General features: G+C 36.4%; 1 protein-coding gene across 1 annotated transcript; it reads right to left on the bottom strand.

Annotated features, from left to right (window-relative positions):
• Positions 1-36: 36 nt before the first annotated feature.
• On the bottom strand, positions 37-27,122 carry LOC127869600 (tolloid-like protein 1). The gene is given in 16 exon segments (XM_052412256.1): positions 37-4,326; positions 6,307-6,379; positions 6,716-6,893; positions 7,174-7,641; positions 7,949-8,132; positions 8,582-8,742; positions 9,441-9,563; positions 10,082-10,277; positions 11,684-11,829; positions 12,236-12,302; positions 12,304-12,350; positions 16,079-16,306; positions 19,359-19,592; positions 24,703-24,881; positions 25,822-25,942; positions 26,948-27,122. Coding segments are annotated over 16 exon segments (2,742 nt in total). The 3' UTR covers positions 37-4,164.
• Positions 27,123-27,963: the final 841 nt, after the last annotated feature.

Raw genomic sequence — 27,963 nt, 5'->3', positions numbered from 1 at the left:
AGCGCATGCATGAAATTATCAAAATAACAAACGGAGTTAAATTGAACAAATTCCTTTGGTCAAAATATTGTATACACTTAATGTTAGGTACTACAAATGAAAAGTCCACACAACACACACCAACAATCCTAAAATATGCAAAAGAAAAACATAAAAAAATGTAAAAAGTTCACACAATAATTGGGAACTACTTTAAGTATGGTGGACTTACCAGTGAACCTTCATTTTCAAAATTACTTATTTACTCGCAATACAGTACTCATTTTAGTCACAATTACAAAAATAAACTATATTACCAAAAGGCAAACACTTTGATTGTTCATTTGAAATATAAAGGACTCGGAACGACGACTAATTAGCTACCTTAAAACAAATTACAACATGTTTATGTCACATCTCGAACTCCATACACGTTCGTTAAACATGTGGGGCATAAAACATCCGGTTTCAAGGAAGTCGACATAACAATATTTCAATTAACGATCTGGGCATAATATTTGTGGGATCGGAAAAATGAATTATACAAATGTTGGGCACACGTACATATTAAAACAACTGAACACTTACATTTCTATAAAAACCTTGTCATCGATCAAAAAATGCATTTGTTATTGTCTTGTCATGTTTACTTGTTCAGGTAGACATTATTTGCCGGAAGTATATTCGAAAAATATTTCGTTTCAAAATCGATCATTTATAAATTACTCACAATCCGTTTGTTCTAAAATTTGTATAATTTATTTATGAGGTAATTTCTAGTTATTTTATAAAGTAAATATTTAATATAAGCAATATTTAACAAATTCGCAAATACGAATCAATACACATTTCTGACCAAGATGGACGACCGATGAAATTAAATCGGGAGGAGAGTCAATTATATCAAGATTCTTTTCAAATAGTGCGTTTCAAGTAAGTTTCATTGTTATGGAGATATTATGAAAATGATATATTTTCATTAATTTTATTTTATAAGATCATAACTCTTATTGATCGCATGATATGCGCGTGGAAAGTTAGTATTTTTCCAAAATCTATAAATAGCGACTCATGGCATTGACATGTTCATTTTGAAATACGCATAGTGTCTTTGTGGGGCTGTATTGACGCAATTCAATGCTTGGAGTACCTTACATATAACTTGCATATACTGTTGGTGTTTTTATTTGGTGCATTTGTGTTTTTTAAATGAAATTGAGAATTTGCCATACATTGCAATATTTTTGCTAATAATTACATTATAACTAACATTTGTGAGTTTTTTTTTTTCATTGTATACATATATGGAATAAAAATGTGATTATTGCAACCATATGTAAATTTCATTAACTTATTTTGGGTATTACTGATCATTTTTATATTTTACAATTTCATCTATGTGGGGTCATTTTGGGACTTTACATGAACCTTAATTGTTTAAATTTGTGAAGTGCGTGGAATGATTCCATCTGCGTAAATGGGCAATAAAATAGTTCCAAAGAGTTGCATTAAACATCGCAAGTTTTTTCACGATGTATCGTAAATTTAAAAGTCCTATTTCATTTTTTTACGCATCTGATCCTAAAAAATCCAAATCAAATATACTTTGAATGCGTTTGTTCGGTTTTACCCAGTTTCTGGGCAATTTGGCATGCTGAGCCTTTCGCAGAGGTGTATGTGAGAGCAAGGAACGACAACTCTGCGTGGAGATTGGTCACCCCAGTGTGAATTCAGGCAATTTTAGGTCGACAATGACCCAATGAGCGCAAATATGGCTATAGTAAAATTTTGTTAACACTCTAGAAGTCACATTTATAGTCCAATCTTCATGGAACTTGGTCCGAAGATTTGTTCTAATGATAGCTCGGCTGTGTTCCAAAATGGTCGTCAGGAGAGCGGCAGTTTTCCTTATATGACTATATTAAAACCCTGTTAACACTTGAGTTGTAAAGAGAATGTTGGTGCACAATGATGATGATGATTATGGTGATGATCATTATCATCATCATCATCATGATGATTATGATGATGATCATGATGATGATGATCATGATGATGGCGGTGATGATACTTTAAATGGATTCAGAAACATTAACAATTTAACAACCCAAATATCTAATAATCATTATTTCATAACTCAAATTAATTATTGTCGTTACTTCAGTTTGTTATCTTTATTTTTGCAGAAATTAAATATAGTGGTAAAACCAATAAAACAAATAGAATTGTTACATATAAATCTTATTTGACCTTTCATTTACTTATCCTATTCTCTATAAAACTAATTTATAACTGTGCTCGCATTGTTGCTGTTAAATAGACATGTGATTATTGTGTAACATTGCCTGGAAATTGGTCCCAATTAACTGGGCAATCCCATCAAAGACCTTCGTCTTGTTGTCAGATGGACACCATTCATTTTTGTGTGATTATGAAAGATTTGTGATTTTAACAGTTTTTCATTGTTGTTTCAATCGAAAATATCATTGCAAGGTGAATCTGAAAATTGTACCAGTTGTTTAAAAACACTATGTCAAAAATGTGAACAATTTGGTAGTAAAAAAACAACAATTTATCACATCTTTTTAGAAGCACAACAAATGTTTGGTTAAAAAGAAAAGTGGTTTCGGTAGTTGTTTTTGCAAAAATAATGTATTGTGCTAGAGATATTTTTGTGCATCTAAATTACAAATAGTTTGTCAGTTGTTTTGATACGATAAATTTTGCAATGTAGTGTGTTTACTTGTTTTGCACTTATTTGTAACTATGAGAAAGATCAAGTGATGTTTTGTACCTTAAAAGATGATCAATGTTGAATTTAAAGTACAGTATTCTCATACTTATTTACTTCTTTACAACCGACATATTGCAAAAACTATTTCATAAACACTTATCTATTGAAAAAAATACAGTTGTTTTCAGTATCTAAAGCTTTTCTTGCAAAAACAGGTTTTAACTAGTCATCCCCTATAACATCCGAAGATGCTGAGCCATCATGCTTATCTCATGAACTCAAAGCTGGACAACAATTTGTTGTTTAAATACACTTCCACAAAGTGTCAGGCCTCGCTACCGCCTGTTTATTTGTTATTGCTGATCCAGGCTGGCTACTTCCGCATACTCGTAGCGAGCTGATAATCTGTAAGAAAGATGGTCGTGGGACACGGATACTAAAAATCGGACTGTCGGACACAACGTACATTCAGTAAACTAAGACGTGTACATTACCATTCATAATGTAAGTAAATGATTACCGGTATACTGAAACCTTTGTAACACGGTCTGTAACCCTTAAACACTAGAGTTCAGCGGCTGGGTATCACGTGAAAAACTACTTCATGTATATAAGCTTTAGTTTTTGAAACCAAATGATATATAATTAAATAAATTTACAAGACAGTCACAACCATCAGAAAGTATATACATGTATATAATACTAGAAAACTCGTTAAAGGATGTGTTTAAAGTGCATGCTATATCGATGTAACACTACCGAATGACACATATATTATTTCAAAATACAATAAAGTGTATATTTAAAAGGAAAACATAGATAATTATTTGCATGGCACATCAGTTGGTTTCTACAAGAAGTTACCTTGTGAATTTTGGGATGCATAGGACTTCTAGCATCGTGCCAGTTTAATATAAACCGGAGTAATTACAACTCTAATTGCAATAACGTGAAACTAATTAGCAATCATTGCTTCAAAATAACGGGATATACCAAATGCTATTTGTAACATTTACAAAAGATAATATAGATCAAATAAACCGCTAATATAACAGTTTCTTGCGAAGTATATTTTTATGTTGTATTAACAAGCGAAGTATCCTGTACACACGCAGGATGTGTCAACAACTACTACTATTCTAGTATAACGGTATAACTTTGATTCTTTTTTGGTGTTAAAAAAACAACAACTGGTGTATACCTCGGGACATACATATTTTAACGCTGACAACACCAGCCGTCGTATAAACGCAACTTATATTGTCAGACGTCCACTATTTACATAGCGCCATCTATTAACGCTGTTCATAGAATTATATCACTACAAATGGTGCACGATAACCGCGTGCAGTAAAATTCTTTCGGTATCATTCCCCTGATGCTTTTAGAGGTACCGTCTCTTAAAAGTCGCACAACGCTGCCACTAAAACCGACGCTGCACATGCGCGCTTTTATGTATTGATTCTAAGCGGTACGGGCTTGACGTTGTTGTTTGGCGAGGAGGCCCGCCCTCCCTCCAGGTAAACGGCTGAAAAGCCCTTCCAGTTAATGGTGTCGTCTGACCGGAAGCGGACCAATAGGAACTGGCCGGTGGAGAATATCTCGGGAGGTACCTACAGGGCAAAAATGTACAATTTATTCAATTGTTGATTTCCCCAACCCGTACCGTATATTACGGAATCCGGATAGGCCATCTATAATCTCGCACTTCTTTCATCAAGGGCGACATTAGATACACGAAGCGATACTTATTATTTTTCTTGACAGTCGCGGCAACGCACGATATTTTTTTACAGTCGCGGCGACGCACGATATATTTAACACGATATATCGCCCTTGTGTAGGTAGCCCAAAAGGCGATATATCGTGTTAAATATATCGTGCGTCGCCGCGACTATAAAAAATAAATATCGTGCGTCGCCGCGACTGTAATTTTTTTTATCGTGCGTCGCCGCGACTGTCAAGAAAAATAATCAAGTATCGCTTCGTGTGTCTAGTGTCGCGTTCAAAGGGCGACACTAGACACACGAAGCGATACATGATATTTTGCGCGACAGTCGAAGCGACGCACGATATATTATTTTTTCAAATATCGCCCATATTATCCGAATCTCGTGTATCGCGGTCTAATTTCAGACCGCGACACTAGACACACGAAGCGATACTCGATATTTTGCGCGACAGTCGCGGCGACGCACGATATTTGTAATGTTCAAATATCACTGTAATAATATTGCCTGTCCACTGTCAGGTTTTCAAAAAAATCAGGATAAACAAAAAAGGGATATTTTCACGTCATCAAGCATGTGCATCATGTCGGATATATATATATATATATAATATATCTTTTGATACAATATTATTTTATAATAATGTTTATTTCTGATCAGCAATTAAAATGTAAATGATTGATATAGCAAGTTATTCGCTTCTTTTACTTCAATCTTGCCATATATAAATATTTAATATTACATAAATATTTTATATAAACGTGTATTTGATGATAGGAAAATCGCTTGGAATAACGATTTTGAATATCAGACTGAGTTCCCAAGGTTAAGTTATTAGTTGTTCGATACTACGTTTCAACGTGCATTGCGTGCTTTTGTTTAAATCATATTGGACATGCACAAAAGTAACAAGTGTGAATTTTATCTGAATATAATTATATAATAGTCATTTATATTATATCTGGAACCCTGTTAAGCAATATGAAACCAACGTTTTTCGCCATTCAAAAGCGTTTTTTGTTAGCCAATATGAATATTATAAAATTGTTGTTTGCACTGTATGCAGTTTTATTTATGCCGATAATTTATTTGATAAAGCCTTATAAAAGGTATTTAAAAGGTGTAACAATACCAGCAACAAAAATACCGCAGCATACTGGGCAGCAATATTAATAATAAATGGTTAAAATTTACTGTAACACCGTTAAAAAATCCTGACAGTGGACAGGCGATATTATTACAGCGATATTTGAACAGTACAGATATCGAGCGTCGCCGCGACTGTCGCGCAAAATAGCGAGTATCGCGGCGACGCATGATATATTTAACACGATATATTGCCCTTGTGTATGTAGCCCAAAAGGCGATATATCGTGTAAAATATATCGTGCGTCGCCACGACTGTCAAGAAAATATCGTGCGTCGCCGCGACTGTCAAGAAAAATATTAAGTATCGCTTCGTGTGTCTAATGTCGCCCTTGATGAAAGAAGTGCCAGATTAAAGATGGCACTATCCGGATTCCGTAGTATATTAAACGTTAATCCTTTATTAAATAGTTTGGTATGTTCTGCAAATATCAAAGAATCAATACATAAAAGATTTGCCACGATTCAACAAGAGCTACTCTTGAGATATCATAAAATTTATCAAATCTGTTTTACTGTATTATATCAATTTGTATTTAATCTGAATGCGACATAATGTCCATAATCATGAAATGATTAATTTATTACTGCGGGGGCACATACTTGTCGAATAAAACCTACTAAACATGCTACTTCACAGGTTGAGGTGGACAAACTGTATGTGAGTGCCTGTAATCAATTAGTGCAATGTTACCTACGTGTACTCCCACAACTTACCTCTCCTCCACAGAAGCGACCGATGAGCGTGTCTGTATCATGCGGCCCGTCGAACACCTCAACATTGTCATACCTGCAAAATCAACGGTCAAATATGAATACGGCGACAATAACATGTTATCAAAACAGCAGTTTTTAAAATAAAATAAAAATTTATGTAATGCTAAATGAAGCTTACCCATTGATTAATTGCCTAAATGACTGTATACTGAAATTGTATTGAGAAACCTATATTAGCGTTAAAAAACTCAGCACAAAACGATCATGTTTATTTAGCCAAGCTTGGAAAACCTGAGCTACGAGCCTTAATTGAACTAAGAACGCCAATAATTGCAAAAAGATAGACTGCACGCGAGTATTTCACGGCCCAAAAGAACGCTTGAGGTCTCCGGTAGTCAGGTGATCTCACCCGCAGTCCGTCTCGTCCTCGATCTCAAAGGCGGTGAAGTAGAAGGAGACGCGATAGCCCTCCCTCACCTCCAGCACCCACTCGCAGTCCAGTTTGTTGTTGTAGTTCTGATCGCCATACTTGGCGTGTGAGTACAGGGGGCTCTGCTTCTCCGTCACAGCCAGGCGGCCACCGCATACTACAAAGGGAAAAGCGGCTCGGTAAGGTCAAATGGGGCCGCCGTATCATAGTTTTATATTGATTAGATAAAGAATTTTTTTTTTTTACAAAATTTGAAGCAAAATGATATGGTGAGAATTAATTATGACACTTTTCTAAACATTTATGTTAATGCTTTCCAGATATCGCGTAGTCGGGTGTTACATTTTATACAACTAAGTTACATGTATTACTAACAGTAAAATGCTTGCCGAACATTAAAAAATAAGGTTTAAATCTTCCAGTCTTTGAACATTTACCGGTGCTATGCAGCGCATGGAACCCTTTCCTTTGCACGGAGGCGTCCGAGTAGAACACCATATACAACTCATTACCGGTTGAGATCACCTGAGACGGTATCTTGACGCCGCAGAACCGGCCCAGGCTGTTTGCGTAGTTGTTGGCCCCATCGAAGATTTCGATGTGATCGTATGTGCATTCCTGGTGCTGTTCCAACTCGAAGTTCTGGAAAACTACCTTGATCCGGTGTCCGTTTACCGTGGAGAAGTGCCACACGCAATCCTTCCGGCTCGGATAGAAGTCGGGCCAGTTTGGACTGCTAATCTCGCCAACTGGCGACGAGATCTCGTGCTGACAGCCGCCCTCTTTACAGTCGAGCTTGTTCTCATGCAACGTGAATCCGTTGTGGCATGCGCACTCGTAGCTTCCGACCGTGTTTTTGCATATGTGTTGGCAGCCGCCATTATTAACTGCGCATTCATCTTTGTCTGAAAATGAACAACATGGACCTAGACTAGACACATACAACTAACTCTCATCACATTAAGATCCAGGGTAGTATTGTGAATAATAAACCTGCAATACATCCACATCCTGGTTGCGTTCTTAAACGGATTCCATACATAACATGCAGAGAGGTGTTATGCGATTTTAAACTTGCATTTTATAGTGACAGTGGTAGTTTTTGTATGTACTAACGTAATTGCATTTGTTGTGCAGTTATTCAACAGCTACGTAAAATGCGGAAATTGAATACTATTGCACATTCGATGCATCCTGATCAACAATTATTACCAGTGAAGAAAAGCGCCATAAATCCGGTCTTCTGAACGGAGTTGTCGGAGTTGAACTCTAGCGTGAGTGTGTTGCTCTCGGAAGTGATAGGCATCGGCAGGGTGGAGCCGCAGTACATGCCGTTCACCACAGAGTCCGACCCCGTGCCACTAGTTATTCTCACACTGTCGTACTCGCAGTTTTGCTGCAAATAAGTCAGCGATTAGTTGAATACACGCCTTTCTTTAATAATTCAATTATTATAGGATGAACAAGATTCAAAATATCGATTTCAACTAGGAATGCAATTATTTCTTCTTTTTTCATGTTTGTCTTATCGTACAATATTGAATTAAAACTTTTTCGTATGCAATATACTTATATTTAAAGACCAATGATTTTATGACGGCATGTGTACGCAATGCACTGTTTTCAGTTTCAAAGTATTGACAAACAATTGTAAAACAGACTGGACTGTCAGTATCTTAATTTCGTTTGAAAGAGTGAAAGAAGTCAACGGAGGAAATTCTGCATTACCATATACCAACGTTTTTGCAACCGAAGCCAAGCATACAACACTCTTTAACGTTGTTTGCGTTACGAAAGTGCAATATGGACGTGTGCCAGACCCAATGTCTACTATACCGTACTCACATTGTTGCCCTCGAGGTCAAAGTGTGTGAAGTTGAGAGTAATACGGTACTGCTCAGGCGCCACGATCTGCCAGACGCAGAACTTGTTTGGCGGGTAGAGCTCGGGGAAGCTGGGCGACTGCAGGGTGCCGTTTGTCTGGTCGATGTAGCCGCCGCACGCGTCTGTTGCCGTAGGAAGAAGGTTAAGATACAAAAGACAAAGTCGCAACGTAGTACTTTCATTTACTCACTAAAAATAATTGCTTAACATGAATTAATGTTTAGTTATATAATTTCACAATCACTTAATGAGTTTTTATCCAGTCTTACTATGTTTCAAATAGGATAACAATTTAAAAATGTCAAATTGAAATGTTATGATAAACACAATAATATATTCTATTTGATGGGTGTTTCAGGAACCGTCGATTAGTTTGTCTTGATGGTTTTGTAATATATTACATTAAAAAATAAATTTATTTGAAGGGCCGTTAATACAGCAGTAAAGTCTTTAGTGTAGCACGTAACCAGACTTCGATGTCTAGCTTTCATAACAAACATGCAAAAGCGTAATCATCAGTCTATACAAATGTCACAGTTAACCCATTTAAGCCTAATGGACTTTCCCATCCTTCTAAATTGGATCAATTTATTTCCAAAAATTGGGATGTCTAGTATATTTATTTCTATATTAAGAATATTTCTTACAGAAAGTCCATTAAGCAAACAGCGCAGACCCTGATGAGACGCCACATCATGCGGCGTCTCATCTGGGTCTACGCTGTTTACAAAGGCCTTTTTTCTAGACGCTAGGCATAAATGGGTTAAGTACACCAGCCCAACAGTCCCGCGCCAAGCCCCACAGCATGAACTTCACCCACCTTCACACTTCTTGCCGTCCGAGTGAAGCTCGTAGCCGATCTTACATTCGCACTTGAAGCTTCCCAGCGTGTTCACACACTCGTGGTCGCATCCGTGCTCGCCAGTATCGCACTCGTCGTACTCTATAAGTACAAGAAGATCGTCAATGCGATAATGCTGTTATTATACGTAGTATTGAAGTTATTTACAAGTCAAATTGGAAGGTTATTTAAAATCAACTAAAATATTATAAAGTGTACATTTTACTTGCGATTAGTATATTTATTTAAAAAATGCATATATTTCTCTTTGAAGTATAAGAAAACTCTTGCATAAATTAAATACATGTTCGTGCTGCGATGACAAATATTCAAATGTTAGTTTGCATTTAGTGTGTTTACAGCATACGTTTAACAAAATTCAAGTACATATCGTTTTAAATTATAGGAATATAATTTTTTCACAATGCATGCTATATGTTGCATGATCTAGCAATCAATATTTCAGTGTGTTTTTTATAGTTATAATGTTTCTGTTAATTTTAACTAATGCATGTTTAAGTTTCATGTGGGAATGAGTTGCAATTGTTCCTTTTAATTAAGGCTCGTCTTGTTTCTGTAAATAGCAACTCTATCTACAAGCGTGTCATTCAAACTATTACCTTTCACAAAGTTCGCGGCGAAGCCCGCTTTTTGCACGGAACCGTCCGAGACGAACTTCACGTAGATCTTGTTCGTCTGTGACTTGATGTCATCCGGGATCTTGTAGCCGCAGTAACGACCAATCAGAGGCGAGTTCTCCTCATGACCGTCACGTATCTCGAGATAGTCGTAAACGCAGTTGTCGTGGTTCTCAATCTACGAGATAATTGAAAGCGCAATGTTCAATTACAGTTCTGTGGTGCATGAAGATCATAGACGGATGATCAAGGTTTCCCCTACGGACTTTGTTATTATGGCAATAAGAACATACATTCTATACCATTAAAGCAGACTTAAATATTTATTGTTTCTTGTCGACCATTGACTAAATGACATGACGTTAGCAGCAAACCAATAATGCACCATGCAAACAACATACATAAAATACATACTATACAGGCGCTACATGTAAATGGTACCAAATGAACTTTATGTACTCTTACATAATCAGTTAGAACTTGTATCGATCCCGTTTGTTTGCCCGTTGAAAGGCAGTCAGCATATAATACTGTACACAAGCTGATAGTAAATAAAGCTTGTAATGGTCAACAAATTGCAGCTATTATTTCATTTTCTCTCAGATTCTCGCAACTTCATCCATCAATAATTGTTAGTTAAGAATCAATCCGGGATTGAAAGTTATTTCCCGGCATTATTAATGTGCCCCGCTGGGAGTACTGTTGGTTATGAAACGTCCAAATTACGATATATTGTATTAATGGGTCGATATTTTCACATTCTGACCATGTGACCGTCAACCAAAATGCCACATAAGATTGAACAAATGTGCAACTCGTGAACAATTACGGCATCATATTCGTATGAATAGCAAATAATTCAACAATATAACCATTATTTATTCTGCTACAAAGACACAGGTTTACGGAACCGGTATCAACTACTAGTGAGCTTTTACATCTTATATAGACACGTACATTACCGTAATATTCGTACTAGTGCAGTCCAACAATTACGCATAATTTAAATTCTTTATAGGTTCTTTATTTATATGACTAAATAATATATAAAACCTACTTAGTACAAGAATCGGCTAGCAAATATAACACGTTTTATTCCAGCATTTCTATCACTTTTCAGGCTTGAGACAGACATGAAGGGGCATACCGATATTCGTTAAATGTTAATTTAAGGAAATGACGCACAACATTATTACCAGCTGATTACTTTACCAGTGTGCAAGAACAACAACTTTCGTTAGAACAGCTAAGAGTTAAATGGGGCGACGTATTATGTCCTTGTTTAACGAACAATTAAAGAAATTGTGTCCGCATATCCTGTACAGAGAGAGCAGCATCATATATCCAGATGCAGTATATAAAGTATAGAAAGACCCAGGGCCAAGACGCCATAATGTGACGTTGTCGCTCTAGCGCGTTGACGCCGTAATTTTCTCGAATCCCGCCAGCGCGCCGCAAAAACCAAATCTGCGCGCGAAAAACAAAAAATGTTTCCAAACGCAAAAATACAAAAAACAACACGTTATTTTTATCACCCATGCTTCTAAATCGGCTGCCATACAATAGTATTGACTCAGAACATACCTCAAACGACTGAAATTTGACAGCGACCGAAAACCCATCGGGGACCGTGATCTTCCAGACGCACTCCTTGTTGGGCTTGTAGTCATCCGGGTAGTTTGGGCTCGTCAGCGTCCCCTGCTCCTTGACTATATCGCCACCGCAGATGGCTGCAATAGGACACGGGTGGTGAATAGTAATGTATGAGGCAGTGGGCGAATGGGTGAAAGTGGTTTTAAAGACTGTTAACTTATGAGTTGCATTAAAAGACATTACAGAGAATAATAAGTGAAAATAAGACATTAAAAAAACATTAAAAATATTTGGTCGACATGAAATATGGCATCATATACGTATAGATTGCATATCGCTATATAGTAGTACATAGTATATCATTAATAATAACTATGGTGAATTTTGTAGTAGTGTGAATTATTGTAAGCCAAGTAATAACTCGCGCAAAAAACATAAACGTAAACTGCTATATTCGAGGATCTCGAATGTCAATACTATATTTCAATGAAAACACATCTTACATACATTTATACTAAAGCAATAAGCAGGTGATTTGGTTACCTTCGTATTTGGCTTCGAAACCCTTTCCGCCGCCGGAGCTGGTGCGGTATTCAACCCACATGCGGCTATCCTGTGGAGACCAGCGTGCCCGGCATCACGCTCCCGCAATACCGCCCTGAAGATACAAACATTATACAAGTTTATTTACATAAATGGGAACCGTAGGCGCATTGTAAAAAAAACGCACGCGAACCGTCAGAGCATTTCGGAAGACCGATATCGCGTAAGAACATATCGCCCCCTTTGTTCGCTCGTTATTGATATATATATTTTAATAAAAGAGATTGTCACAATATTGACGACGGATACAACCCCTTCCACCCGACGCCACACGTTTTAATATTAGTCGCGTTCTGAGAAAACTGGGCTTTATGCATGTGCGTAAAGTGTCGTCCCAGATTTGCCTGTGCAGTCCGCACATTTTCTGTAAGGAGGGACTTCCTTAAAACTAAAAATACCATAAAAGCAGAAAGTGTCGTCCCTAATTAGCCTGTGCGTACTGCACAGGCTAATCTGGGATGACACTTTACGCACATGCATTATGCCCAGTTTTCTCAGAACGCGACTCATATGTAGAACGTTACATCACAACTGTGAACCTTTCGCCTCGTTGAGATTTGACCACAGGTTCACGATTTATTTTTATTTATTGTTTTTTTTGTTACCGTTTTACAAGTTTATATACCAAATAGTACATTAAGGCTAATTAGAAAAATACTTTAATTCTTTTTTTTTAATAAATAAATCTGAATGAATAATGTGACCCCCGGAGATGTGTCTAGTTATTACTGAAAGGAAATAATTTTAAGCATATACTAGTATATATTTTAGTGCATTATATACGTATTGGGTAGTCTTTCATTTCGATGTAGATTTATGTAAATATTTAAGAATGAGGGGACTGGGTGATTTACTGGGTGATTTTCGAACAGTCATTAGCGTTTCTAAATGAACGAATTACAAGAACGTGAAGTCACTGTTCCGTCTTTAAAATAGACTTTAAATCATATGTCTCCATGTAAGAAATACACGTCTACATTAGTATACACATTAACCCGTTGTAATTTTGCATTACAATAATCTCAATCTTCCATGAGGATAATATACCTCCATGTAAAAAACATCACCATTTTAGTCTGTTGTACATCTATTAACTTTATTTTATATTTTATTTTCAGTGCAGTGAACATGCAGATAATTAAGTTATTGGTGCATTCCAGAAACAGTATCAGGTGCTAATCAGGTCTGTAAGCCTAAAAGGCAGTTAATTTGATCACTTAGAATATATTGAGAGTTAATACTTCAGTCAGCACTTTTGTAATAGACCGATACATGCATAGTATTTTGCAATTTTCCACAAATGCGTCATCAGTTGTTCAATAACCGTGTGTAAAACCAGCGTTGATTCACCAAGGCACGAGAAGATTCTACATTAAACGTAAATCTTAACAATTAAGATATTATTTTGCGAAATATATCCAGCACAATACGATGTTGCATACGTAATATTAAACCAGAGAAAATAATCTTCTCATACTTAACAAGTTTATAAAAATTCATGGTTTTATAAAAACAGTCGAAAAAGGAGCTTATTTTTGTTATGCTTAACGTATAGGATGATAAAATTGACAAATTACACCATCCTATTAATAGACCATTGTTTGCAATATTGAGTGCTCTACGTTGAAAAGTGTACGAAAACGCATGCGGAAAAGTAAGTGTTTACGGACATACGAACAAAGAGACGAACAGACAATAATGATGACTCCAGTATATCCTTCCTCTTAACCTCGTAACGGGTGATAGTTAGCCAATAACACACGTACGAGCTGAAGCGGACGTCTAAAGCCGTGTGTTATTGTCTAAGCATCATAATAAAACCATGCATATTGCAGTTTATGTTCGTGGTGTTCAGTTATTTAAGGTGAAAAAAAATACATTTTTAATTGTTTTAGTAACAGCGGTTTGTAATGACACGTAACATATGTAACCATTCCTTGTAAATGAAGAATGACACATCAATACGTTGTCCACGACATGTTTTAGCTTCGGTATACTAGTATAGCTGCTTTGAAACAAACTAGCGTTACAATAATGAAAGCCAATATATCAATCATTAACTGCAATGTCAATGAACTCATCTTTAAAATGTCTAACGAGTGTTGTTTAAAACAGACAATTTTTGTACACTCGCCCAACAAATTGATTGTCGAAAAAATATTCCAGACTGTGATAAGCGCTACCATTAACAGACTTGTAAACTTTATTTTCTGGTAAGTTTCTGAGCCACAAGTGGATAATAAACCAACAATGAAGTGCTCATCAATGTCTGAGCAGACAAAGCTAATAGATGATCAGTCAAAAGAAACACCTGTTCATTTAAACAAACATATTGAGCTAACAATGAAAATGTCAGTAATAGCCTCTAACGGAACACACATTGACCATAAAGAAACACTAAATTGTGGATTAGTTTGGATAACAAAAAACGAACTTGAACGTAATTGTTACATTTTAAGGACTTAATATTCAGCTTCTGTTCTGTACAGCTAGCAATATGAAGGGGGCTTGCAGTCTAACAAAAGCACTTAACGCAGCACGTAATGAATGACTATTGGAATCTTGCTTGAAACCGTACGACGCTATGTAATACAATCAAGCGAGACAAAAGAACTATTACTATATGTTTGGAAGTACATATCGAACAAAGTAGTATGTACTACTATGTTTTATAATTTTAGACACGACATAGTAAAACAGTGTACCAATACGTTAAGATATGACATAGTAATGCATCGTACTCATGTGTTTCGACATGACATAGTACGAAATCTTACCGATGCGTTTAAACATGTCGTGGACAAATTTCGCACAGATATGATTGAACATGACACCGATACGTTTGAATATTTCTAAGGAAAACATCACAACGATAGGTTTGTACATAATATTGTATAAGATCGTTCCGATACTCAACGACAGTACATAGTAAAACACTGTACAAATACGCTTGAACATTAAACATGACATAGTAAAATATTGCACCGATATGATTGTGCATGACATAGTCAAGCACCGCATCGATAAGTTTGAATATTTCAAAGGAGAACTTCTCAACAATACGTTTGGTCATAACATTGTATAACATCGTTCCGAAAGCCAATGGCATTACATCGTAAAACGCCGTACAAACACGCTTTAAAATGACATAGTAATTAACATCCCATCGATACGTTTGGATATATAACATAGTTTAAAATCGAAACGACACGTTTGAACATGACATTGAAAAGCATCGTACCCATGCATAACACAAATTTAACCGATTTATGCCTAGCGTCTAGAAAAAAAGGCATTGGCAAACAGCGTAGACCCAGATGAGACGCCGCATGCTGCGGCGTCTCATCAGGGTCTGCGCTGTTTGCTTAATGGACTTTCTGTAAGAAATATTCTTAATATAGAAATAAATATACTCGACATTCCTAATTTTGGAAATAAATTGATCCAATTTAGAAGGATGGGAGAATCCACTAGGCTTAAATGGGTTAAACAATATACTTATTCGCTTATACAGAACATGATCCGCGCATATACAGCACGTTATAAAACATTATACAAAAACGTTTAGGCAGGACTTAGGGAATCATCGAACCGACACGTTTAGTTGGAAGTAATCACATTGGTCAGGATTGAAGGAAACAGGCTATTACTGTGCATTATTACGTAGGCTACCGTTTTTGTGTTTGGATTGGTGAAATAAGCTCAAATGTTCTCGGAAGTTTGAAAACCGACGCTTTTAACGACCACGGGAAGACTGACTGAACTACACTACACGCCACCTACCTATAAGTTTGGAGAGGACATAGTGGCCGTCGCGAATCTCCAGGTAGTCCGTGTCGCATGGCTCAGGGCCGCCCGGATGTCCAGTGACAGGGATGTCTAAGGCGGTGATGTTGAGCACGATCTTCTCCCCGTGCGTGGCGCTGATCCGCCAGCGGCAGAGCTCCTCCTTCCCGGGGGTCGGAGAGTGGTAAAAGTGGCCGAGGAACTCCTGTAGGGTCCGGCCGCACGCTACAAGGACACGTGCAGCTCTGATAGCATCGTTATTGTAGACTTTCAGAATCAAATCAATTTTTACTGGACCACACAATCATTAACATTTATAGATTATTTAATAAAGATTATAATTAAATTTAACCCATTTATGCCTAGTGGATTCACCCATCCTTCTAAATTGGATCAATTTATTTCCAAAATTAGGGATGTCTATTATATTGATTTCTATATTTAGAATATTTCTTACAGAAGTTCCTTTAAGCAAACAGCGCAGACCCAGATAAGACGCCGCATGACGCGGCGTCTCATCTGGGTCTACGTTGTTTGCCAAGGCCTTTTTCAAGACGCTAATCATAAATTGTTTAAAATTGTGTTATGCATGGGCACGATGCTTTTCTATGTAAGACATAATTCTAAAAATATGTTTGCAAAATGAGCTGATATATTTTTGGCATTAAAGTTTGAACTCCTTTTAACTAAACTTAAAGTATATTCGTTTTTTACTTCTGTTTTTCTCAAAATTCACTTTACAGTCACGCAGCACTTACTAGGGATAAACAGTGATAATTGTTTGAGGTTACTTATAGACACACAGCTGTGAATTTTTCAACACTCGAGACGGATTTCATACTAAATGCACATTTTGTTTAAGAGTTCATCAAGTCTTGGATTTTGATTAAACAACCACAGACACTTTGCATCACTATCTTGGATTTACAAACGGCGAAAGTTAAGCAATCCCATTATGAACAACGCGTTGTTTATATCATCTGAGATCGCTTAAAGTGTGCGCTAATGAGTTCAAAAACCACTGTTGTTACACCAACAACAGCACTGCTCTGATACCTTAATATTAGATACAGATGTTTGGTAATCATGTTAATACTAAAAACGCTGATATATTTTTATTTCAATAGCTTTTCCAGATATTCGAATTCAATTTGTATGATAGCATGCACGCAGATTGCTGTTTGATGAGGACGCCAGACGCACGGACCCGCCGAACTCCGAGCTGTGCGACTGGGCGATAAAATTTAGCATGCGTAGAGCTACAATATGCTATACAACGCGCCCTTTTCCTCGAAATTAAATCGTTTAAGCATACACTCATAATTCCTAGAAAGTATGTATGATGAAGTTATATCCTGGTTGGAAGAGGCTAAAAATAAAGTGTCTTTATTGAACTTTATGACTTCGTTTTCCTTACCTTTAAAATGTTCAAGACCTAATTTTGTACAATAAATAGCGAGTACATCAAAAGTTCGAGCACCACCATTAAACGCTGTATCGTATGTAAAGGTGCTTAAAATCACCAGGGGATAACCACATGCAACGATCGGAAGATTTACTCCTTTTAAGTGGGTGGAACTTACCTTTGTTAAGTTTTCGTAATGGTTTAATTAATGCATAAAGCCCCAAAATATGCCGAAACAATAAAACCTGTTTGTTAATTGCAAATATCTAGAATACGTTTAAGTGCTATCATCACGGTTTATGAACGGCTGCATACTTGTAACGAAGGGACGACGTTCCAGAACGCTGTGCAAACAATCAAACTATCGTAATGAGCAAAATTTCACATGTTCAATGGCACCGTCAAGAGTCGGAAAACCCATCCTTCCATGAATAGTGCATGGTTTTATTAATGATAAATCGACACAACAAATACGAAGCAGATGTTGAGCGGGTAAAAATAATAAAATACATGTTTAAATGGACCTTTTCACAGATTTTGGGATGTATTGAAGTTTGTGATTAAATGCTAAATATATTGATAAATGTAAAAAAAGCTCCAGAAAAAACCTATAATAAAATTGAAACAAGAAAAAAAATAACTCTCAACTGGGCTCGAACCACTGACCCCTGAAATCCTGGAGTAAATGGTATACCACTTGTACCATTCGGCCATCCGTGCTTATGCAATGAAGGAGGTATTTTATACTTTATATAAGCGATCTTCGTAGTTTTACATAATATAACGACAACAACAGAGTTCTCCAAATAATTCAATCGTTTCGCGTTGCAACGCTTTATAATGTTCAGGTTTTAAATCATCAAAATATGCATATATAAATGGCTATTTTAGAGCATGGTAAATGTTCAGAATAACTGTTTTCTCACAAATGTCATAACCAAAACGAAAATTTGCGAATCTGAAACAACTTTTTTAATTTTGTCAATTTACCAAACCGTGAAAAGCCCCTTTAATGTTTGCAGTGGTATTGCTAAAATCTTAAAGGGGCCTTTTTACAGAGTTTGGCGTGTATTGAAGTTTGCCATCAAATGCTTTATATTGATACATGTAAACATTGGATCTAAAAACTCCATTAAAAAAAACAAACAAGAATACAATTTAAAAAAACACACAAGAAAAAAGTAACCCTCAACTGGGCTCGAACCACTGACCTCTGGAGTCCTGGAGTAAGAGTCTACTGCTTAGACCACTCGACCATCCGTGCTCATACAATGAGGGTTGTATTTTATTTTTTATATAAGCGATCCTCGCAGTTTCACAAAATATAACGACAACAACAGAACTTTCCGAATTATTCAATCGTTTCGCGTTGCAACGCTTTATAATTTTTCGTTTTTTAAATCGTCAAAAGATGCATATATGGATATTTCAGAGCATAGAATGTTCAGTATTACTGTTTCCTCACAAATATCATAACAACGACAATTTGCGAATCTGAAACAATTTTTTTTAATTTGTCAATTTACCAAACCGTGAAAAGGCCCCTCGATCATAAGGTATATATGTGAAAACTCCTGACACGGATCGTACCCTATTTACAGAATTAATTGTGAAAATACCCGTTCATAACCATGGCGTCATACACCTTGAGGTCATATTTGTGTAAGGCGAGTCAGCTGGGAGCAATAATCTGGTTAGAAAATATGCTCTTACAACCGCAAATCGAGTTAACACATGATATTGTGACTTTTATTTTACTAAACTACTTCTTATGTTTAGGCGCATTGAATATTATGAGTTTATGTTAATGATCAATGACATGACATGACCAGCAAACACGAATGCGGGTCAAGTAAGGGTATTCCAACTTACATGGACAATTGTATAACTTGTTCGCTTGTGCGATGTCGCCGGGACTAAGTCTCACGCGCTGGCCAATTTCCGGTCTGACATCCATTTCCGGTTTCTTCCGAGGAAGAATAGTGTCCACGTACGTGGCACGTGCGAACGTGTTTCGTGCATAGTGCATGATGCTGCCGTAATCGTATTCCTCTCCGAGTGAGAACACTTCATTGGAAGTCAGTTTATTGAAGTTGTACTGTTGTCCTGGAAAAAAACGACCTCATTATATGAGCCGCGCTCTGAGAAAACTGAGCTTAGTACGTGTGCGTAAAATGTCGTCCCTGATTTGTCTGTGCAGTCCTTGCAGGCTATCCAGGGACAGCACATTCCGCTTTTACAGATTTTGTCGTTTAAGGGAAGTCTCTTCCAAACGAAAATCCAGTTTGGCGGAAAGTGTCGTCCCTGATTAGCCTTGGCGGAAAGTGTCGTCCCTGATTAGCCTTTGTGGACTAAACAGGTTAATCTGGGTGTATAGTTTACGCACATGCATTAAGCGAAGTTTTAACAGACCGCTCATATAAGTAAATGTATCATTATAAAGCGGTTATACTATTGTTATAAAGTGGATGAATGTTCGGCATAAAACATAGTAATGTAATCAACAATTGCCATAGGTTTCATTGTATGTAATCATTTTGAACATGTTCTAAGAAAATCTCATTGGATGCATAACGGCATGGCATACAATGATGACGCCTATTAACTCCAGTCCATAAGTGTTAGTGGTTCGTTACATTCACTCGGCAAACCAAAACCAATGAAATACCACTTTTATACGTTGTAAAATAACGTGAAGCAGACATAGGTTCATATAGAAATGTGTTCATTTATATATGCGACCGAAAATACCCCGTCATGTGTGTCTCATATTGAACAGGTTGAGTGCGTATTTCTTGTGGAAACGACCTGCTGTTAACGGAGGAGTGTGTGATAAGATAACAAACAATAGTGGATTGTTGACGGGAAGGAAGAAATATGGAAATTACGCAACAATATACGATAATGTAATCATAGATCATAAAAGCCAATATAGTGTTGGTATGATTCATTTAAACCTACACGAGTATACTGTTATATGAGTAATGTCGTTCGAACATGTTTTATATCATTTGTCCCCATAGAGGCTGGGAATTACAAGTCAACGAATTTTACTTTCCTTTACGCTTTAAACAGCTGTGGTGCGGTATATACCTCATATAAATCATGGGCGAGAGGAAAGCATAACATTTCTAATTGTTGTAGGATGATATTTTAAATAAATTTAAATAATCCGTCACATCATAAGATGTTATGGTGCAACGCTATAAGTTTTATGCCGGTGAAATGGTGAATAATGTAAACACAAGCCTTAACCGGATTATCTGAACGCTGACGTAAGCGGAAAAACATCAGAAAGAATATAACATACAATCCCGTATTCTCCCCCGCCTGAAGTATCTCGGAATCATACACCTATCGTATGCCAGCTGTAATAAAACACGATGAGCATAATTGGAATGACGGAGGAAGGACGATTACGCATGGTGTTTTGACAGAACGACGGACTAAGATATCAATAATATGCCATGGTTTCTCATCGTTTCATCGAAAACGCCTAAATGAAGAGTCGGTCTACCAACTACTTGCTTGCTTCATCATATCAATTTTACATCTTCTTACCCATTACTTTTCAATATTTTATTGCTGTTTTTTATTTGCATGGAGTTACGTGAAGCCACGGAGCGTATATTGTCATCTAGAGTCCATAGGCGCTCGATGGCAATGTTTTATTTATTTATTTGTAAATATTTTTGTAGTTACCCGTTTTTTATTGTAATGCATACACATACTAAATCAATAAAAATCTTCCGACAAAACGTCTTCTTAAAAAAAAGATAGTTCGACTATGTACATAGATATTGACAAGGTGAGACACTCGCCATTTTCTGAACTAACGGAATGCGTCCTTATCCACAATGTGTCAACGTTCTTTCAGATAACGTAGTGACGTCACCATCTATGTATAGAATGTCCTTATCCATAATTAAATCGCTGTCACCCCGCTCGCTTATTAAAATGCGCGCGCAGGCCGGGAACCTCGCTCTTTCTCTATCTACTTTCAGTTTCAACAGAAACATCCACAGACGATGTGATAAATCTCTGTAACTATTGTTTCACTCACTTAATGATGTAATCAACAAAATATGTTGTAAATTGCATATACATGAATCATTCCTTAATATTAAATATTTAATATTTGGACTCATTCTTTCAATTCGAGGACTCATAGATTTGCAAGTTATCGAGTCCCAGGACTCAGATGAGAAAATTAGTAAAACTATCACTGCATAATGCATCTTTTATTGCTTAAATCGATTTCGCTTTGTATGCCCTTTATGAATGGGTATGATTATGTGGGTCTGTATGTGCAAAATATTGCATTGATTTTCGCTTAAAGTTGACGCTTTTACATTGGCATATGTAAGGAACATAATTATTTAGTATATTGTGACCAAAAGTCAAAACAAGTCAACAGTGTGAGCAGTTATAAAACAAGGTCGGCGTAACGGGTATGATGGGGGAAGGATAATAATGTATGATGTTATGGTGGAATGGCGGACCTAGACAGTGTCTTTTTCTCATTTGAAAACCCCGCAATTTACAAGTGTCTCTTTTTACTTTTTTTTATTTAACCTATACACTAAGTTAAACGATAACTAGAACTATGATTATTTAAAGCTTGTTATTTATCATGCATTGCTAAATAATTTAATGATCGTGTTGCAAATTAACCTAAAATGGACAAAAATATATCATATGTTTTGATGCTTGAATAGTTTAAATATCACGTATACAAATAAGGGTATCCGAAATTGCATATTTTAATATTAAGTTTCACAACAAAACACAATCCTAATTAAGGTCTAATATCGCTCTTGAATGTTTTTTTATACAAAAAACAACAACTTATTATCACCGTAAACAAGTGTGGTTTTCTTGTTGTTGTTGTAATTATTGTTGTATCAAGAATGTCATCACCATAAAATCTGAAAAGAGCAATGCGGACCTCACGAACTCATTTTACTGTAGACTATCCACATTACATCGTATATTATTATATACACTAACAGCGGAAACACAGATTTCTTCAAGTACCTCGAAAGTGCAAAAGAGGTATAATTTTATTGAAATTAACGACTCTAAGGAAAAAGCCATTATGTGATTTTTAACCTCGAAGAACATCCACATGTGTTCTGCAGTGGATCGCATTTTCGGTTACACATGCGCATCAATTGAACACGGTAAGAAACCAATAACTTCACCTTACAGATGAGTTCACTGACTTTGGGTGGGTAATGAAAACATGATCAGATATGTAATTTCAGTTCTCTACAGTTTATTTAGTTGTTCAGCTATTAATATACCAGTTTCATAGTTATTCTTTGATCGTGTATGGGCGGAATGATGTATTATTCATTGTGTATCGTTTTTGTTTGAGCTAATAAATTGCAAAACAATGGCACATGTTCTCATGAGAAAGCTTCTTAACCTTGTGATGTGTAATTAAGTATACAATGCTTGAACATTCGTCCGGATGCATGAATAAAAGAATAACTAAAGTATTGTAGTAAAATGAACACGGTATGCATAATTAATTGATACAAATGTTACAAATATAAAAATCGTTGAATAGAAAAACGATTGATTTTTAACAAGCGTGTTGTTTTCGTCTCTTCATTTTTTATTTGTCAATAAGGCACGGACGTCTATCACAGCATACGTCTATAGTACTGTCAATAACATTGTTGTTTTTGTGAATTGGGTGAAATTTGCTGCCCATAGCACACGTATAAAGGCTTGGCTACCACAGCTTTACTCAATTACTATTACTCAACCTAATGTGGGTCTGTCACATGGTTTAAGCATTCATGAACGCACTAATCTTCAGGACGCCTGTCCAGAACACATGCCCAAACAGCGACCACGCGTCTCGATCAAAATCAGATGCCAAATTAAGATGAAGAAAATGAACACGTCATTGGGCAGCAACGTCATAAAATGAGCAAGTCCTCTCCAGAAAGCTAGAAATCGGCCTCATAAATGAATTCTCTTGGACATGTGGCGCTCCAGTTATGGCTTCTTAACACGGTTTACAATACATTATTGTCAAACATATATCGTTTCATAAAAGTAACTGAGTGGATTCAGATAATTATGGTAATAACGTGATAGTCAAGATGGCGACGTCCATGCCGAGGCAGGTATATTTCGCCGTTTTATACCCTTTATTACTTGATAAACTTTTTAATGCCGCTCACTTTCCAGCCATATCAGCAAGAAAGTTACAAGCGTTTTATACGATTTCTGACGCCGAGCGGGTACCGAAATCCCCCATGTTATAACGTATAAAAGTGATATTAATAATATTAAACATTGCTTAAGGGACATTTATCAATCATGATAATTGAAAGTGCAGAACAACAAAACGGTGGGTTTTTCTAAAAATAGACACATACAATAGTTTTCACTTGTTTCTCACATGAAACGCGATTTATCACATTGATTTCGTTAAGTAACGCAAATACCAATATTCCCTATTATTTTACATATACACGTGAAACAATTCATACTTAATATTGCTTAAATGACATCTTCAGTGTCTGAAATAAATTGATTTGCTATAAGGGGGATTTGTAAATTTTGGTAATACTGCACATTGAAGCTTCCAGTCGCACTTGTCAAGGCAACATTTCCGTGTTGGAAATTGATTTATTGATCGCTGTTTGGTCGATCGATATTTATATAAGAATATGATTGACAATTGGCAAGATGTCAATTGTTGTAGGGAAAATAAGCGGGTGTAATTTCATTGTAAATAAAGTCCTAAAGTAAGTCCTAAATAAACTCGCGATATATTGTAAAAATGCTTTTAAAATGAGAACTGATGCTTTGAATGCAAACGTTGAGAAATATAATGGCCTACGTGTATTTTTAACACCTTATTATTTACTGTCACTTTCGCATTACTATGCATGTGCTTATTTCTTATATATTGTCAGTTTTGTATATGGAACGAAGACCTGGAAATGTTCAAGTTATATAAATAAACTTTCTTTTCTGTTCGGTTAATAAAGATCTGGTATATACATTATTGCATAATTTTATAAAAACAAAATCATATTTTACATAATTATCTTTTAATTAAGGACATGCTGGCAATATTATAAAGCCAAATTAATTCTTAGCTTCCAATGATTTGTTTTATTTAACACAAAAAGAGTTTTATGGCTATTAAGGCAAACATAACTGAATATAAAGTACTGGTAATTCCTACCTGGCATGATATTTTTGTAAATGATTTTCACGTGGTCGTCCCTGTCAGGCCGCGTGTGCTCGTGCCAGAAGCCTATCACGTGACCAAGCTCGTGCACGACGATGCCGAACTTGTCGCAGTTCTTGCCGATACTGATCGCTTGGTTACCGTTGCCCCGCTTACCAACGAACGAACAGCAACTGGAAACAGCGATAGTTTTAACCATGGAGATATCATTAAATGGCGTACAAGGAAGTACTTGACGTGTGTAGGATTAACATATTAATATCTGGTAATGTAATCAATGCATGTTACAATGAATGTCAATTAAGAAATCAATATTATTTTTTTCACATGACAAAGGCTTATTACCATTAGAATAAAAACACGAGCTGACATACACGTACGGCTATTTTTACGAAGTCTTTGTGTATCTTTCGGTTCCAGGAAAATGATTCCTGAGGACCACGATGGTCTTGAGTTCTCACCTTAGTGTATTGACGACAATTGGTGAAGACTTTAAGATTTTAATTAGTGTTTGACCATACTTGATCCAGAATAAAAGATGGCATTCATATGGTAAACATTATTTTTTCTTACCAAGTTGCATCAAGACTGAGTCACAAATGTGGTCCCAGAAGGGTAACGAGTTTGTTTTTAGATTTGGGGACCTTATATTGTATTTATACGCATATGACCCAGATTTAGACTGGGTCTAGGTATTGTCAATATGCAGATTGAGTCCACATAATTGGTAACACGTTCTTTCTAAGATTTGACCTTGTGATTCGACCTAGATATTGTCTAAATAAACATTCATAATTGTTATCATGAGTGATTGGATGGAAAATGTGACCTCTAAAGCGGTAACGAGCTTAAACTTGACGACGCACACCGCACAAAGGATAACGCACACCGCAGACCGGACGACGCTGGACGCCGGACATAAGGAGATCCCAATTGCTCACATGGAGCTCTTTGTGAAAAGGTAGGCTAAATATGCATGGTTTGCATGTTGCTATTTATAAGACCCGGTGTGTTTTTATAAAGAGTCTGTGACGGGTTTCTATAAAACTCCATTGGGGTGAGAAATTGGTTAGGGGTTTATGTGAAGAAAACTATCCTGGTGGTGCCACCTACCCACAAGGTCGCTCCGTAAACACGATGTAGTTCTGATGTTCCGTGGTGCGCTCGACAAATGTGACGCACGTGTAGTTCTCCCAGTGACGCATCGCCAGCTTGAAAAGCGCCTTGTGCGCACCTATACGACATTATTACGTCACCAGTGAGAAATGCAGAACACAGGTTACAACATATTCGCGCGTTGTTAATATATTGTCATACTATATTAATGATGTTTATCGATTCATGTGATTTCTGCACTTTTTGTGATAAAAAATCTGATAGAGATAATTGATGATTGACGTCAAAAGTGTGTTCTCATATGCAAACTTCAATAACATTTGGAAATCCGTCAATGATAATGAACTGCGATATTGTTTTTATTCATAATGTCATTTCTATAAGCCGATTCGTTATTTAGAGAAAAACAAAACAGTCACTCTGACGTCAAATGCTCTTACTAATTTAGTACAGCGGGCGTTCTGTAATAAACGTAAAATGAAATCTTCCAAAGGTACGACTTGATTATAGATACATACTGATTCGGTTAATGCATCTATTTAGCCTTAATGTTATAGGTTATTCGTAGCAGGAAAGCGTATTCCGGAAACTGTGAAATCACGTCTAATATTTTGAGATGCGGTATGAAAACAGATTTCACGTAATGATGGCGGGATTTACGTTCAATTATGGGCGAAAAATCATCTTGGAACGGAGTAATAAGTGTTGATCAAAACTGAAATTAAAACTGCAGGATTCCGTGAAACAATTTTCCAGCGTTGTATGGCTCTGTCAAAGATCCAAGGGAGAGATAAAAATGTGGCGTAAACATTTCCGAGGTTCTAAGAAAAACGAAATTAAATTCATATCAATCTGCAATCACCCCAGGAAGCTCAAGTAATTCATGTATCGTTTACGTTTAACAGGTATTAACTATATATAAATATCGCTTTATTATACATGGTGAGTGTGTCTGGTATTGACAGGAGGAAAAATAAACAACCTTTCTATAGTTATATAAATATTCCGTATTCTTTCTTAATGTTACTAATTAAACGCCTAACTAATTTTTAAAGAACAATAACAGACTATGGTTTTGTTATAATTTTTTCGCTGGTATAGAACGTCTATTTATGTACCTTACCACTAAAATTAGCCTCTATTTCGTACGGTATAACTCCGTAGTCCCAGATTCTCTCCGGGCGCGCGGTTGCTGCACGTTTGTTTCTCGCCACCACTTTGTCTCGTGCATCAATTCCCTTTTGCAAATGCCCCTTCTTATGCTCTTTCCGTTTTTCTCGTTTTTCTTTACGTGCCATTTCCCGTTTAAGTTGTTTCATCTTTTGTTTCTTTTCCCTTTTGAGGCGTCTTTCTTCTTCCTTACGTTGACGTTTTTGTTCGCGTTCTAAGTTACGTTTAGCCTTTTCTTTCTTACGTAGTTCTCGACACGTGTGGTCACTATAAAGGAATAGAAAAACCCGTTATTTGCCTTAAGTTATCGTATCTGATTGTAAAAGATATGATGTTTAACCATCTGAATTAAATATTTTTGCATAAATTACATTAACGTATTTGGATCAATTCATAATTTATTGATTATTTTCATATATAATACACTGAAATTGTCCATTTAATAACTACAGACAGCTACTGGAAAGTGTTGGCGGCCTCCTCAAAATGTCTCTATTTACCCCAGACGCATTGGAATGCTAGAGACAAAAACAGACAACCCAAGTGCAGTTGTTTACACTCACAATTTTAACGATAAATACATTTGCATAAACCCAGTTTTACGACTGATGAAGGTAAACGAGCACTGGATTTTCTTCAAGGTATCTATTTTGCAGCAGACGAGATTGCCAGAAGACAACAAGCGCGCGAAGTACCAGCGTGATACCTGGTTCTCTAGGGTGATTTTACCACTAGAATTCAGCTCGGAACCAGAATCTGACATTAATCAGATGTTTGATTTACAATTCTGCATATGGGTTCTCAGTTGCTCCAGACATCAACACTTAATTAGGTTTACAGATGGAATGACGGTGATTACTCCAGACATAAATGTAAATGGATGCAGAAAATATAACTTTTTATGAAAGCCTTTTTTGGAGACAAAGCTCGATTGTAATAAGTTGCTTACATCGGTTAACATAAATGAAC

The sequence above is a fragment of the Dreissena polymorpha genome, chromosome 2 (assembly GCF_020536995.1).
Source record: "Dreissena polymorpha isolate Duluth1 chromosome 2, UMN_Dpol_1.0, whole genome shotgun sequence".
In the NCBI taxonomy this organism is placed as follows: domain Eukaryota; kingdom Metazoa; phylum Mollusca; class Bivalvia; order Myida; family Dreissenidae; genus Dreissena; species Dreissena polymorpha.
The sequence above is the reverse complement of the archived record's forward strand: the minus strand, read 5'-3'. Positions and strand labels throughout refer to the sequence as shown.